The sequence below is a fragment of the Mustela putorius genome, unplaced genomic scaffold (genome assembly GCF_011764305.1).
Source record: "Mustela putorius furo isolate JIRA1106 unplaced genomic scaffold, ASM1176430v1.1 tig00000228_pilon_pilon_pilon, whole genome shotgun sequence".
NCBI classification, from domain to species: Eukaryota; Metazoa; Chordata; class Mammalia; order Carnivora; family Mustelidae; genus Mustela; species Mustela putorius.
In genome coordinates, this window is record NW_025421322.1 from 12,763,647 (window position 1) to 12,776,673 (window position 13,027).

General features: G+C 37.6%; 1 protein-coding gene across 2 annotated transcripts; it reads left to right on the plus strand.

The window, feature by feature from the left end:
• Positions 1-56: 56 nt before the first annotated feature.
• On the plus strand, positions 57-10,018 carry ENY2 (ENY2 transcription and export complex 2 subunit). Of its 2 annotated transcripts, none has more exons than XM_013045210.2 (5): positions 57-179; positions 1,698-1,774; positions 5,543-5,613; positions 6,959-7,033; positions 9,782-10,018. In XM_013045210.2, the coding sequence occupies exons 2-5, from the start codon at positions 1,707-1,709 to the stop codon at positions 9,856-9,858; spliced, it is 291 nt and encodes a 96-aa protein (XP_012900664.1). In that variant the 5' UTR covers positions 57-179; positions 1,698-1,706; the 3' UTR covers positions 9,859-10,018. The 2 variants fall into 2 exon arrangements, with proteins under 2 accessions (XP_012900664.1, XP_004771366.1); XM_004771309.3 differs by having other exon boundaries at positions 82-251.
• Positions 10,019-13,027: the final 3,009 nt, after the last annotated feature.

Here is a 13,027-nt window from a genome sequence, read left to right on the forward strand (position 1 = left end):
CATGGTCTGGACTCTCTTACCCAGAAGGCTGAGCGACCAGGAGGCGGCCCGCGCTGGTTAAATTCTCACAGTTATAGGCAGGGTGGCGAGACCCCGCCCCGGAAATGCGTGTTTTAGCTTTCTGTGTGCTTAGGTGCCCGAGCTACTGAGGGTCTAGGTCCGGGCAGCCGAAGAGTGTGGTAGGTAACGGTCGTCAGCGCAAGGGTCATTTCGTCGCTGGGAAGGGACGGCCCTCGCCCGCGGTGATGGTGGTGAGCTATGCCCGTGGTCCTCAGGGCCGGGACCCGGGCCCAGCCCAGGCTCCTTTCGATGTGCTGTCTTTCGTTAGCTTCCCCGACCCGCGCTCGCGGGCCTGTAGGGCTCTCCGACAGGGCGTGCGACCGGAGTTGGCCTGGAGCCAGTCCACGCTTTGTTTTCTGGCTCCTCCCCTCCCGCCTCTCCCGCTGTCTCCGCCCTGTTCTATTTTCCCAAAGAATGTCTGAACTGGGAGGGATCCCCTAGCGCCCTCGTTTTACCAGTGAGAAAACTGAGGCCTTTAAGAATGGACTTGTCCAAGGTCACTATCCGTATTTTAGGGGCCAAGACGAGATCAAGTTCAATATTCGAGGAATGGTACGGACGAGGCCTTAGAATTATTTTGAAAATGTTCGCCTCCAACTACACAAGCAAACATTTCTCAGTCCTTACCCGGCCCTTCCTTTTTCCCGTTCCAGTCAAGAAAAAAAAAAGAAATTTTTTCCCCCCAACTCAAAACTCAATTGCCAGCTTGAGTTTTCATGTAGACGAGGTGGGACACGGCGAAAGTGGTCCCAAGTTAGTGACAGATTATGTACAGTAATGTTAGTTTTTTTTTCCAAGTGTTACATTCTGACCTTCTCCTTTCTACATCACTTTGGTTTCGGTTGTCTTTTTTTTTTTTTTTTTTTTTTTCTTCCCACGGAAAATTGAGAATTTTCTAAGTTAGGAATTAGTTTGAGATTTGTTTTTCCTTTATCCCACCAGCAAGCTTTGATGAAGATACGCACACACGTACTTGGAGCCAGTTTGGCAGTTGTAATTCTGGGTACATCCTACTCAAAAGTAGAGCACTTAGAGCCTAATCTGGAACTTTGATTTTTCACCAGCAGTGCTTAATCTTTTATTAGTGTTTAGGTTCTATGACTTCCCGAAATTTTGAATGCAGTGAAGGTGCAGAAATGATTAGCAGGCAGTGATGATGTGATGTTACAGTGTTTTGGCGCTGCTGGGCTCAAAGTACATGAGATCAAATACTGCCTTCACCACTTTCTGTCTTGGTGCCTCAGTTTTCTCAATTGTAAAATACAAATAGTTAATAATTCTTATGTAAAAGAATCAGTTTGGGGAACTAAATGAGGTTAAAAAAAAAAAAAAAACCAATGTGTTAACCCAGTACTTGGCACATAAGTGTTACATAAAAGTTAACAATAATTATTATTATCCAAAAACTCATTAATTAAAAAGTATATGCGGGGAAGAAAAATTGTAATGTGAGTTAGTCATATAACTTTTTGGGATGCAGTAAATATGATTAAGAGTAATAACATTGTTAACACATTGTTGAAATTTATCACCCCTTCAGTTGATAGAATGTTAAATATGTTGGGATGCTTACCTGGAAGATTAGAAGAAAATGCTTTGTATGTGTTCTGTATCTGAAAATACATGTTGATGTTCAGGTTAGCAAGATGAACAAAGATGCGCAGATGAGAGCAGCGATTAACCAAAAGTTGATAGAAACCGGAGAAAGAGAACGGTAAGCAATATACTGTGTTAGTAAACTACATTTAACGCCTTTAAATTATAGTTACGTTACACATGAGCATCTAAATATCAAGGAACAAAACTGATGTCAATGGAAGGAATTATGGGAAATTGAGATTATCAAGTTTCAGTTACTAACATCTGTAAAAAATAGGTGTGTTCTGTATTGCATTCTTAAAGAAAAGTGTGCCATCTAGAAAGATGAACAAGAAATGACTCTCTCAAAGAATGTATAATCTAATGGAAAAGAAAAAACTACTGAAATGACTACAATTAAAAACATAACGTTACCCAATTTTTAACAGGGAGATAATGTGATAGAACCAGTTTCATTTACTACACTCTCAACTTCAGAGCAGAATGTGCTGTTCCTAGTCTTCTGAAACATTCTTCCCCTGATCTTTTACTTATTCTTGCTCATCTTTCAGGTTTAATTTTTTTTTTTTAAGATTTTATGTATTTATTTGACAGACAGAGATCTACAAGTAGGCAGAGAGGCAGGCAGAGAGAGAGAGGAGGAAGCAGGCTCCCCGCTGAGCAGAGAGCCCAATGCGGGGCTTGATCCCAGGACCCTGGAATCATGACCCAAGCCAAAGGCAGAGGCTTTAACCCACTGAGCCACCCAGGCACCCCTTTCAGGTTTAATTTAATTAACATCATCTTGTGTAGGAATTTGTTAAGTCCCAGATACCCTGTTCTAGCCTAGCATTTAATTACATTGTATTATAACCACCTGCTTTGCTTGTTTGTGTCCTCCAAATCTATGTTCCTTGACAGAAATACCATTGTATCCCCAGCATCATCCTTAGCACAAAATTGGCCAAGGTAATTATTTGAAGAAAGAACAGGTTTGGAAGTACTAAACAGAAACTCAGGAACCAAGAACGGATTCCAGAACAGTGAAAAATTGCCTAAGAGAAATATATAAGGAACAAGAGGGATCCTTCACCTCTACCTGGGCGTTAGGGTAATCAGTTACAAAATAGTAAAAGAAGTACTTCAGCTCAGGGGGAAAAGATTAGCCATTCTTCCAGCCAATAAAGGACAGACTTGTTACAACATGATAATGTTCCGAGGAATACAAAAATTAAAGCTAGCAGGTAAAGTGGGGAAGTGATATTGCTGTGACAGTAGACCAGAGGAGTGGCTTTTGTGTAAGTCAGAATTCTGTGATTTGCAAATGATAGAACTCAGAAACTGCCTTAACCAGTGAAATACATAAGCTTAGCTTGAAGTTGCTTCAGTCTCCACTGGGTCCAAGCACTCAAAAATTGTTACCAAGATTATGTCTTTCTTTTTCTTTCTCAGCTCTGTTTTCCTCTGTGTTGGCTTTATTCTCAAGCAGACTCTACCCACAAGGTGGCAGAGATTAGCAGTTCAGAATTCATATCCCTGTGGCTCAGACTACCTTTCTCCTAGTAGTTCCAGCAAAGTACCTGGCGTGATTACCATCTTACTTAGGTACATAGGCCAGTTATGGTCAACCTTGCCTGGGTCTCATTTCCATTGTTGGAACCCTACGGAGATTTCTTATGCTAAGAGTGGTGTCAAAGAAAGGTCAGGAAAATGAGGGACGGATTTGAAGAAACAGCTGTTGTTGACTTTATTCTTAGGTGGTGGGAATCATGAGAAGATCCTAAGAAGGGGGATGACTACATCATATTTGCTTTTGAGGAATATTAGCCTGGCAATGTGGACGAGAGACTTGAAGGGCTAGAGATAAGATTACAGAAGAACGTGTTAGCAGATTTTATCAGTTTAAAAATGAGAAACAGCAAAAATAGAAAGGAGAACTTACAATTTCTTTTAAAGCACAAGCAGCCCTCAATGTGAGAAATGAGGAAGAAGACATTGAGAAGAATGCCTTGGGGAACTGAGAGGATAGTATTGGCAGTAATGAGGGAAGGGGGTTATTTATTATTGTTTGTTTTTTCACTTACGCAGTTTAAAATTACTGAGTTTCTACCACATGCTATGTCCTGTTAAGGTGCTGGAGATAAAGTAGCGAACAAAATAAAGTCCCTTCTTCCGTGGAGCTTACATGGGAGAAGACAGTAAGTCTGTATTATGTGGATTGATAAGTTCTAGAGGAAAAATAAAACTGAGAATAATGAGGTGTGTATTTGAGACAAATAAAACTAAAGAAGGCTTCACTGGTAAGAGGTCAGAAGGATATGAAGGAATGAGGGGACTCCCAAGAGCCAAGAACCCCAGATGAGTTTGCGTAATATTTTGATGACCACAGGGAAGCTCATGAGCCTGAAAAAATGGGTGAGGGGAAGAAGAAATAAAGTCAGAGGCATAACTTGGGGAGGGGGAAGATCATGGAGGTTTATTTAGGCTATAGCATAGATTTGGAATTTTAAGTAAATTGGGAAGCCACAGACTTGTTTTGAGCACAGGAAGGAGAGCAAGGTCTATAAGGGAGGAAACAAGGGGACACGTTAGGGGCTTTGGTAATAGTCCGGTCAAGAGAAGAAGATGGTTTGGACTAGGGAAATAATTGCAAAGATGGTGAAAAACATTTGAAATATAGTATATACTTAAAACTGGAACCCATAGGAATTGCTTCTATGGCCCGTACGTGTAGTCTTAGCAGAGTTGCTGAGTGAAGGATGCCAAATTTTCTAGCCTGAGGAACAAGGATGGACAATGGCATTCTGACAGGGAGCATAGTTTGAAATGGGAGAGAAGCAGAACTTGGGTTTTGGCCCTATTAAGATGGAAAGGCCTGAATCAATACCAAGATGGAAATGTCACATAGTAAATGTTTAGAAATTTTGACAGAGAAGTGGTTTGGTTTGGGACATGACATGTTCAAGCTCTGAGAAATGATTTAGGTTGAAGATTGTGGATTTGTAAGAGTGGGTATGGCGAAAGGATAAGAAAATATTGGTAAGAAAATGTTTTATTACATCCATGATGCCATTAGTTACAATACACACCATATATATATATATATTTTTTTTTTTAAGATTTTATTGAGACGGAGAAAGAGAGAGAGAGCACAAACAGGAGGGAAAGGGCAGAAGGAGAAGGAGAAACAGATTGCCCCATTGAGCAGAGAGCCCAGTGCAGGACTCGAATCCAGAACCCTGGGATCATGACCTGAGCTGAAGACAGACACTTAACTGACTGATCCACCCAGAAGACCCACACCATTATTTTTGTTTACTAGGGAAAAAGAAGATACTGCCAGTTAAATTATGATAGACATACCAATTGCTGAATCGTTGAAATGTGGGGAAAAACAACAGTCTTGGAATCAGTGAAATACCATTTAGAGGGTTGTTGGAAAAAATTGAGGGGAAAGTTTTTAAGGTTTAGAGAGGGATATCATGGGGAAGTAGAGAGCTAAAGGATAAGAGTCTGTAGTTGAAGAATAGATTTTGGAGTTTGAAGATTTTAAGGTGTAGGTGCTTCAAGCCCAACTAATACCATTTAGAAGTTGTACAAGACTCACAATATTCCTGTTGGAGGTAAGTAGAAAGTGTCTGAGAAGGCCAGAGAGTAGAGTTTCTTGAGAATTAGGTACCCTATCCACTTCCTTTACCGATGACGAAAATGAAGTCCGGAGTTCAAATGACTTCGTAAGATCAAAGAATGATTTAATAACAGAATCAAAATTAGGTGACAAAGTTTTGGAGATTAGAAGGCAGGGAATTTTTAATTGAACATTTGAACTTCTGCTTCAAGCATTCCTATCTAAAATATTTTACCTTGTTGTAGTGTAATATGAAAACGTTTTCTGTTTCAACAGCCTCAAAGAGTTGCTGAGAGCTAAATTAATTGAATGTGGCTGGAAGGACCAGTTGAAGGCACACTGTAAAGGTAATCAGTTTCATTTACAAGATAAGCTGATTTCATTGTTCTTGTTGGCTTGGGGTTCACTAGGAAATAGTAGACAGTATTTTAAGATCTATTGAGTGCCAAACATGATTTTAAACAAATAGAAAATTCAGTCTTCTAGCACTGATTTCTCCACCCCCTTTTGGTAGACATAATTTTTTAAATCTTTAGAAATTTTCTTTGTATTTTTCTTAAAATAAGTGAGGCAAGATTTTTTCTGGCATCCAAGTATTCATTCCAACCTTTTTCAGTGTGTGTACTCAAAGTGAAATACTAGTTATTCCTGTGTTTTAACTTTATAACAAATTGAACACTTTATGATTGGCAGACTCCATAGGAATTATATCTCCTGGCTTTAACAGTGTTATTTTTGAAAAATTTACTTATAAAAGCTCTTAGGTAATTACACATTGTTTTAAATGTAGAATAGAAGCTTATAAAATTGCTAGGTATTGATGATGATGCCACTAGGTAGATTATACATGTCATGAAGATGAGCCTCTTCTGGCTTGACTTCAGTATACTGGAATTCTGGATATTTTCAGTGAACTCCCATTATATCGTAGTAGTTTCTGCAATTAATAATAAAGACTATTTATATCGTGAATCCCAAGAAGGCAGTGTAGCACATTAGAAAAAGCATAGTTTTGGGGGCCATACAGAGCTTCACTGGAAGAGACTAGAGCTGGATTTCAGCTCATGTTTGGATGAGTTATTTAATCTTTAAGCCTTAGTTGGGTCACTTGTAAGTGGAAAAATGCCCAGTCCATTAGCTTGTTACGAATATCAAATGCTGTAAATCACCTAGCGCCTAATAGTATTTCAGTCGATTTTAACTCCTCTCCCTCTTCTCTTTCCTTTGGCCCAGCCTAGAGAAGAGAAAGGAACAAGGGAGTTGTTCTGTTCTTTAATTTGGGGCTATGAAATTACAAGTTAGACTCAAATAATAGCTTTTTACCCCTTCCATACATTCAGGAGCTGGTATGATTATGGTGAAATAAGATCTGTTATAAATTTCCAGCTTTTTGCACATAATTAGATTTGACCTTACAGTTCAGATCCATTCTCAGTGTTAAAATAATTGTTAAGTTACAGGTTATTTAGCTGAGAAATGAACAGGCTTTTAAGATTTTGATCTGGTGAATATTTAATATGTTTAAGGTTGAGCTAAACCTTCATTAGAGAAGAGAAAAAGAAGTGTCCTCTTTTTTTTTTTTTAAAGACCAATCTGCACTCTAAAAACATGATCTTAACCCTTCCTCTATGAAAATCTTTCTTACAGATAATGATTTTAAATGATATGATTTGTTTTTTGCTTTTGCATAAGAGGTAATTAAAGAAAAAGGACTAGAACACGTTACTGTTGATGACTTGGTGGCTGAAATCACACCAAAAGGCAGAGGTAAGGAATAAAAATTATGTGAAAGGAAAGGTGTGCTGAAGACGTGATTTTTTTCTCTCTCTCCTGCTGGTTCAGCTTTTCTTTCTTTTTAAAGGGAAAAACAGCCTTTCCAAAATTACTTGGGTACTTACATTTCCTCATTGGGAAAGATTTTTATTGCCTATTTTCTTCTCTGGCATAGTCTTGAGTAATAGATGAGAGGTATAAAATGTTTTTGCACTCTAAAGCAGTATACAGATGTAAGTTGATAATGGTTGTTAAGACAGATAATTTTTTAAATTGGGGATTTTGTAGAGGCAAGTATCACCTGAAGATAGGATTTATTAATTTTGTTAGATATGGCCCAATTTCACTTACATATTTAATCATTCAGACTTACTTCAGCCCGAGTCAATGTTCTTTTTTTAAAAATAAGTAAAGCTCTGTCTTCTTAAGTGTCCAAGTTAAGAATTTGGTAGCTGTAAAACTTCATGTTGTGGGTAATCTGTATTTAAAATTCACACTACCATCGTCTTCATTTCCTTACAGAAGACAAACGAAAGAGAGGAAATATTATATTAACATTGATAATATGTAATATGTATTAAGAACTACATTACATTGTTAGCTCAGATGTGGCTGCATTATTTTCATTTATTGTGAAAGGGTCTCTTTTGGTAATTTTTTTTTTAAGATTTTATTTATTTATTTGACAGAGAGAGATCACAAGTAGGCAGAGAGGCAGGCAGAGAGAGAGAGAGGAGGAAGCAGGCTCCCTGCTGAGCAGAGAGCCAATGCAGGCCTCAATCCCAGGACCCTGGGACCTTGACCTGAGCCGAAGGCAGAGGCTTTAACCCACTGAGCCACCCAGGTGCCCCTCTTTTGGTAATTTTAAGTGGAAGCAGATAAATTAGATGATCCATTATCGATTTTCTCACATGGAAGTGTAAAAAGTAAAAAAAAATTTGAATATTGTTATTAGAGAATACTAATTCTCTTAACTACCTGCTGGGAAAGAGCTACAGAATCCTGTAGCCTGTAGGCCTGTCTACAGCTTTTTAAAAAAAAAAAAAAAAAAAAAACGGACTTTTTCATCAAATACATCTCAAGGAAAGAAAAACAAACACATTATTTATTGCTCCCCACATGAATTTACATTTTAAAATAATTTTCTCCAATTTCTTTTTCTATTTTCCTTCTGTAATTTATGTAACATTTTGGAGCTGGTTATACAGGGTAGAAATTTCCTTTGCTTCTCCTTCAACACTTCTATCTTAGACATTTCAATCCCTTATAGCTCTGCTGCTAGAAAATGAGCAAATCCAGAACAGAGAAATAAAAATAAATCTTTTCTTTTATGTTCATAGTCTTTTATAGCCAAGAGAAGTATTTATTTTATTTTTTTAACTAAAATACAGTAGAATTGACCATTTTTTAGTTTGCAGTTCTGTGAATTTTATATGCATGTACAGATTCATGTAACTACTTTCCTACCTGTAAAAAACTCTCTCAAGCTTTCCTTTTATAGTCATACCTTATCCCTAACTCCAAGGCAACTGATCTATATTCCATCACCATAATTTTTATTAAAAGTGTGTTTGATATATATAGTGATCACATTTCCACTGGTCTTGAATTAATCATGTAGCTTTTATTTCTAGCAGGCTTAAACTAAATAATCTGTAAAAAGGAGTATGTGTCCTACTTAATTTATATACTTATTTGTGGAATTCACTACACAAATACTGAACTGTATCCAAAGGAAATATTTCATTTCCTTTGGATATAGGCAAGTAGCATTAGAAGTTTCAGTTAGTTCCCTATTGTCCTTATTTATTAGTAGCCAAGAAAGGAAAAAAACAAAACAAAACAGTGTACATTGGTTTATTGACATTTAATAGTAATTTAAAATTACTAAAAATTCCTAGGAGCAGGGCTTTTTTTTTTGAGTTATACTCTGAATAGATAATAGTCACATGGTTCTAAGTTGAAGAAGTAAAAATACCACAAATGTAACTCCTGTTGCAATTTTTGCATCTTTGCTGAGTCAGAGAGTATGTGCACTTACTTCAATACAGTATTGCCAAACTAGCTTCCCAAAAGTGTGGTACCAATTTATATCCTCCACCAGCTCATACAAGAGAGCCAGTTTTCCCTCAGTCTTACCAACACATGATATTACTGACCTTTGGTTTTTAGCCAGTATGATTGCCAAAACATGCTGTTTGAATGTGGTTTTGGTTTACATTTCAATTATGAAGTTATACCCCCTTTATGTTCAAGAACTGTTGTTTTGCCTTTTCTTCACCTCCTTTGCTCATTTTTCAATCAGTCTGATCTTTCACTTATCAATCCGGAGAAATGTAGTGAGTGATCAGCCTTTTCTATAAGAGTGTTTTCCCACTTTTTGTCATTTCCCTTTGTTTATGGTGATTTTGACCAACTTATTGTCATTGTTGCATTTAAATCAAATTTATCAATTTGTTTTAATCCTCTGTGATTCAAAAAGATCTTTTCTACTTCTAGTTTAAAGAGTTTTCCCATGTTTTATTCTCATTGTGCAGTGTATTTAAGTATTGAATAGTTCACTTAAATAATGAATTGCAAATATACTTTATCTTTTCAGATATCTTTACCTCTTTCATTTTTAAGGCATATGGGTTATTCATGAAATTATTTTATTGTTAATTCTGAATAAATTATCAAATGCCAAATTGACATATTAATTGGAATCTTCTTACTCTTGTATTTTTGTTTTTTGTATTTCAGCCCTGGTACCTGACAGTGTAAAGAAGGAGCTCCTACAAAGAATAAGAACATTCCTTGCTCAGCATGCCAGCCTTTAAGATTGAATTAGATTGTGTTGTTTTGTGGTTTTATTTCTGAAAGTAAAAACTTGCCATAAATTAGGAATCGATTTCCCAAAATAAAATTCTTTTTTGTATGATGGTATACAGTTTTCAGTAATGATGTATGTGTTATTTTAATAAATATCTCATGAATGAGTTTGAAGTTTCCTTGGATTTTGGAATAAAAGGGACTTTATTAATAATATACCATATTTGTTCAGAGGAAAATTCAGCAATTAATACAGTGTAAGTGTTAAGTATGTGCATATCTCTGTGCTAACAATTAAGGAGGAGTAAGCAGGCTCTTCTTACTGTCTGGATGTGGTGTATTCCTCTTTTGAATCTCTGCTATTTTATAATACATGTCCCATCTTGTACTACAGATGTCTTATTTCTGATTTGTTATAAATGCTGAGGGTTGGGGACTGGGTCTTACTCATCTTTATGTGCCTTCCTTATTCCTCAAAGAATTTACCATCCTATTGGAAGAGAGAACATTTGCAAACTGGCTCCATACCAAGCTCCTCTCACATACTCTACTCATCTGAACTTTGAGAGCAGGAACTAAATTGCATCCCCACATACTAAGGTCAAGAAAGAACTTAATGGGAAATAATCTCCACCTGTAGCTTTACTCTGACATCAAGATTGCCAAACCCAATGGACTCTTGTCTGTTCTTATGTGACCTCTGCTGGAACGAGAATGTTGACCATCCTGCCACTTGGAACTTTCTTCCCACTACTCACATTGTGCATTCCTACCACTGGAAGTTCCTTCTGTGTCTTGTGGAAACCTTTTGCTGTATGGGACTTCAAATAATCGTGTTTCTTAGTGTTCCCTCCTGGGCCCTCTGCTTGACTAGTGATATACTTTCCTTGGGCGAATCCCAGGAAACTTGGGTTGGACCATGGCTTCAAATACAAACTTGTTGATAAAGGCTAAATTGTTTCTCCAAACCAGACTTCAACCCAGCCTTCAGACCTGTACCCAACTGCTGTGGATCAGCTTTCTTGGATGTTCCATAAACACCTTAAACTGACCACACCTAGAATAGTGACTTCTTTTCCTCCACTAACTGCCCCCACTGTGTTACTTACTCTGTGTGTGGTACCTCCCAGACCTACAGATTACCAGAGCTTATTAAAATACTAATAAAGAAGGTAAGAGATCCGGCACAACATTCTCTTTCTGACAAGCTCCCAGTCAGTGCTCATGCAGCTAATGGAGGACCACTTTGTAGCAAGGATGTCAGTTGTCTGCTTCTGCCCTTTTTTTTTTTTTAAGATTTTATTTATTTGACGGAGATCACAAGTAGGCAGAGGCAGTCAGAGAGAGGAGGAAGCAGGCTCCCTGCTGAGCAGAGAGCCCGACGCAGGACTCGATCCCAGGACCCTGGGATCATGGCCTGAGCCAAAGGCAGAGGCTTTAACCCACTGAGCCACCCAGGTGCCCTGCTTCTGCCCGCTTAACTGCCTTAGTTCACACAAATTATGCAGCGGGCTCCTAAGGTTTTCTGCTGTAGCTGTTGATGCTTTCTCCAGTGACTCTTCCACACTATTACCTAAGTGACCTTAACTAAAAGGCAAGTGTCATTCTATTCTACCTGAAATTTCTTGGTGGCTTAGTTTATAGTGCAAAATTCAGGCTTGACCGTAAGCAACCAGGTTTGATATTCTCATTACTCGAAAGAGTCCTCAAAAGTATCAAGTTAAATCATCCCTAAATACAAAATTCCATCAACCCTGAAAGCCCTTTTACTTCTCTCATTCCTACTTCACCTTCAAAATTCAGCTTGAGTAGCTGCAAAAACATTTTAACATTCCTTTGTCTGGTTTAGATTCCCAGCCACTTTTTTTTTTCTGTAAGAAGCACCTGTGCATAATTTCTCTTCACCACACTGGTACTTGAACTTCGCATACATCTGGAGGAAAGGAAAAGACTTTCTGACTTTGCATGATACATATTTGTAGATGGACAAGGGAGTGAACATTATGGGAGCACAAAATAAGTAACAATAATACAATCGGGTATCGAGAAAAGTCTTCACGTTAATTTTTTTATTTAATGTTCCAGAGATACAATTTTATATTTCTGATGCATTTATATTTTAAATGTAGTCTTTGAACTAACTGGACTTAGTTATGTAAAGAACTCTCTCTCTCACACACACACAGTCAAAAAACCTACACAAGAGAGTTTTTGTTTCATCTCTTAAAAAGCAATGATCTTAAAGCAACGATAACTATATTCATTGTTCTGTTGCCCATTATCAAAAAGGAGACCACCTTAAATGGTGAGGCAGAAATGTTAAGAACAACAGTCCCTATATTTTATAGTACTGTATGTGAAAACAAACCAAAAATTGGTCATGAAGCTTAAAGAGGATATGGAGATAAGAAAATATTTTGAAATGGAACAAAAGAAAGTTGAATTGAAAATATAGCAACTGAAAGTACAAAAGTATATAGTTTTAAGGTGATAGTGCCAAAAACTGCCCACCTCTATGTCCACTACCTCTAGGTTTTTTCGACTGCTTAGGAATAGTCTTGTTTGCATCTAGAACTATTGGTATTTCTCAAATAAACCAATTTCTTGGCTCCCATCATTGATTTATGTAAACTAGGAATACATTCTTCAAAGGTCTTGCACCATTCCATGTTCAATGTCAGTAATTAAACAATACGGTCACACAACTGCACTGGGCGAGTAAAATACTAACTAAGATGACTATAAGCTACTCTTGTTTAGGATTAAAGAAGACCCAACTGAATTATTTATGTAATCACTTTGCTTTGGTGTTACGAGTGTATCATTTGGTTGAACAGTGCCAGGGTAGGCCTGGGTGATGCTGGGGATTGGTAATCAGATATGGGACTTTTCATAACTTGATAAAAGACTCCATCTAACTTAAGAGAATTGTGACAGCTGCTCAGTAGCTGGTGTTGGAAATGATCCAGTGTGCCTGTGTGTGTGTGTGTGTGTGCGCGCGCTTTAACCCTTCTTGTAAATGGCTATCTCATATTACTCAATGACTTCATAAAACCCTTCATATTACCATCAGAAACCACACAAGTCATTGGATAAATCCACCAAGAAAACTAACAGGTGCAGGCAGGCAATTAGAGTTCTGGTTTCATCTATGACACTGAATTATCAGGTAAGACC

What these genes read in the sequence shown, in the direction of transcription:
- ENY2 (XM_004771309.3), top strand. An exon ending in GTTGAAGGCACACTGTAAAG is followed by an intron (nt 5,614 to 6,958) that starts GTAATCAGTTTC and finishes CTTTTGCATAAG; the next exon opens with AGGTAATTAAAGAAAAAGGA. An exon ending in AATCACACCAAAAGGCAGAG is followed by an intron (nt 7,034 to 9,781) that starts GTAAGGAATAAA and finishes TTTGTATTTCAG; the next exon opens with CCCTGGTACCTGACAGTGTA.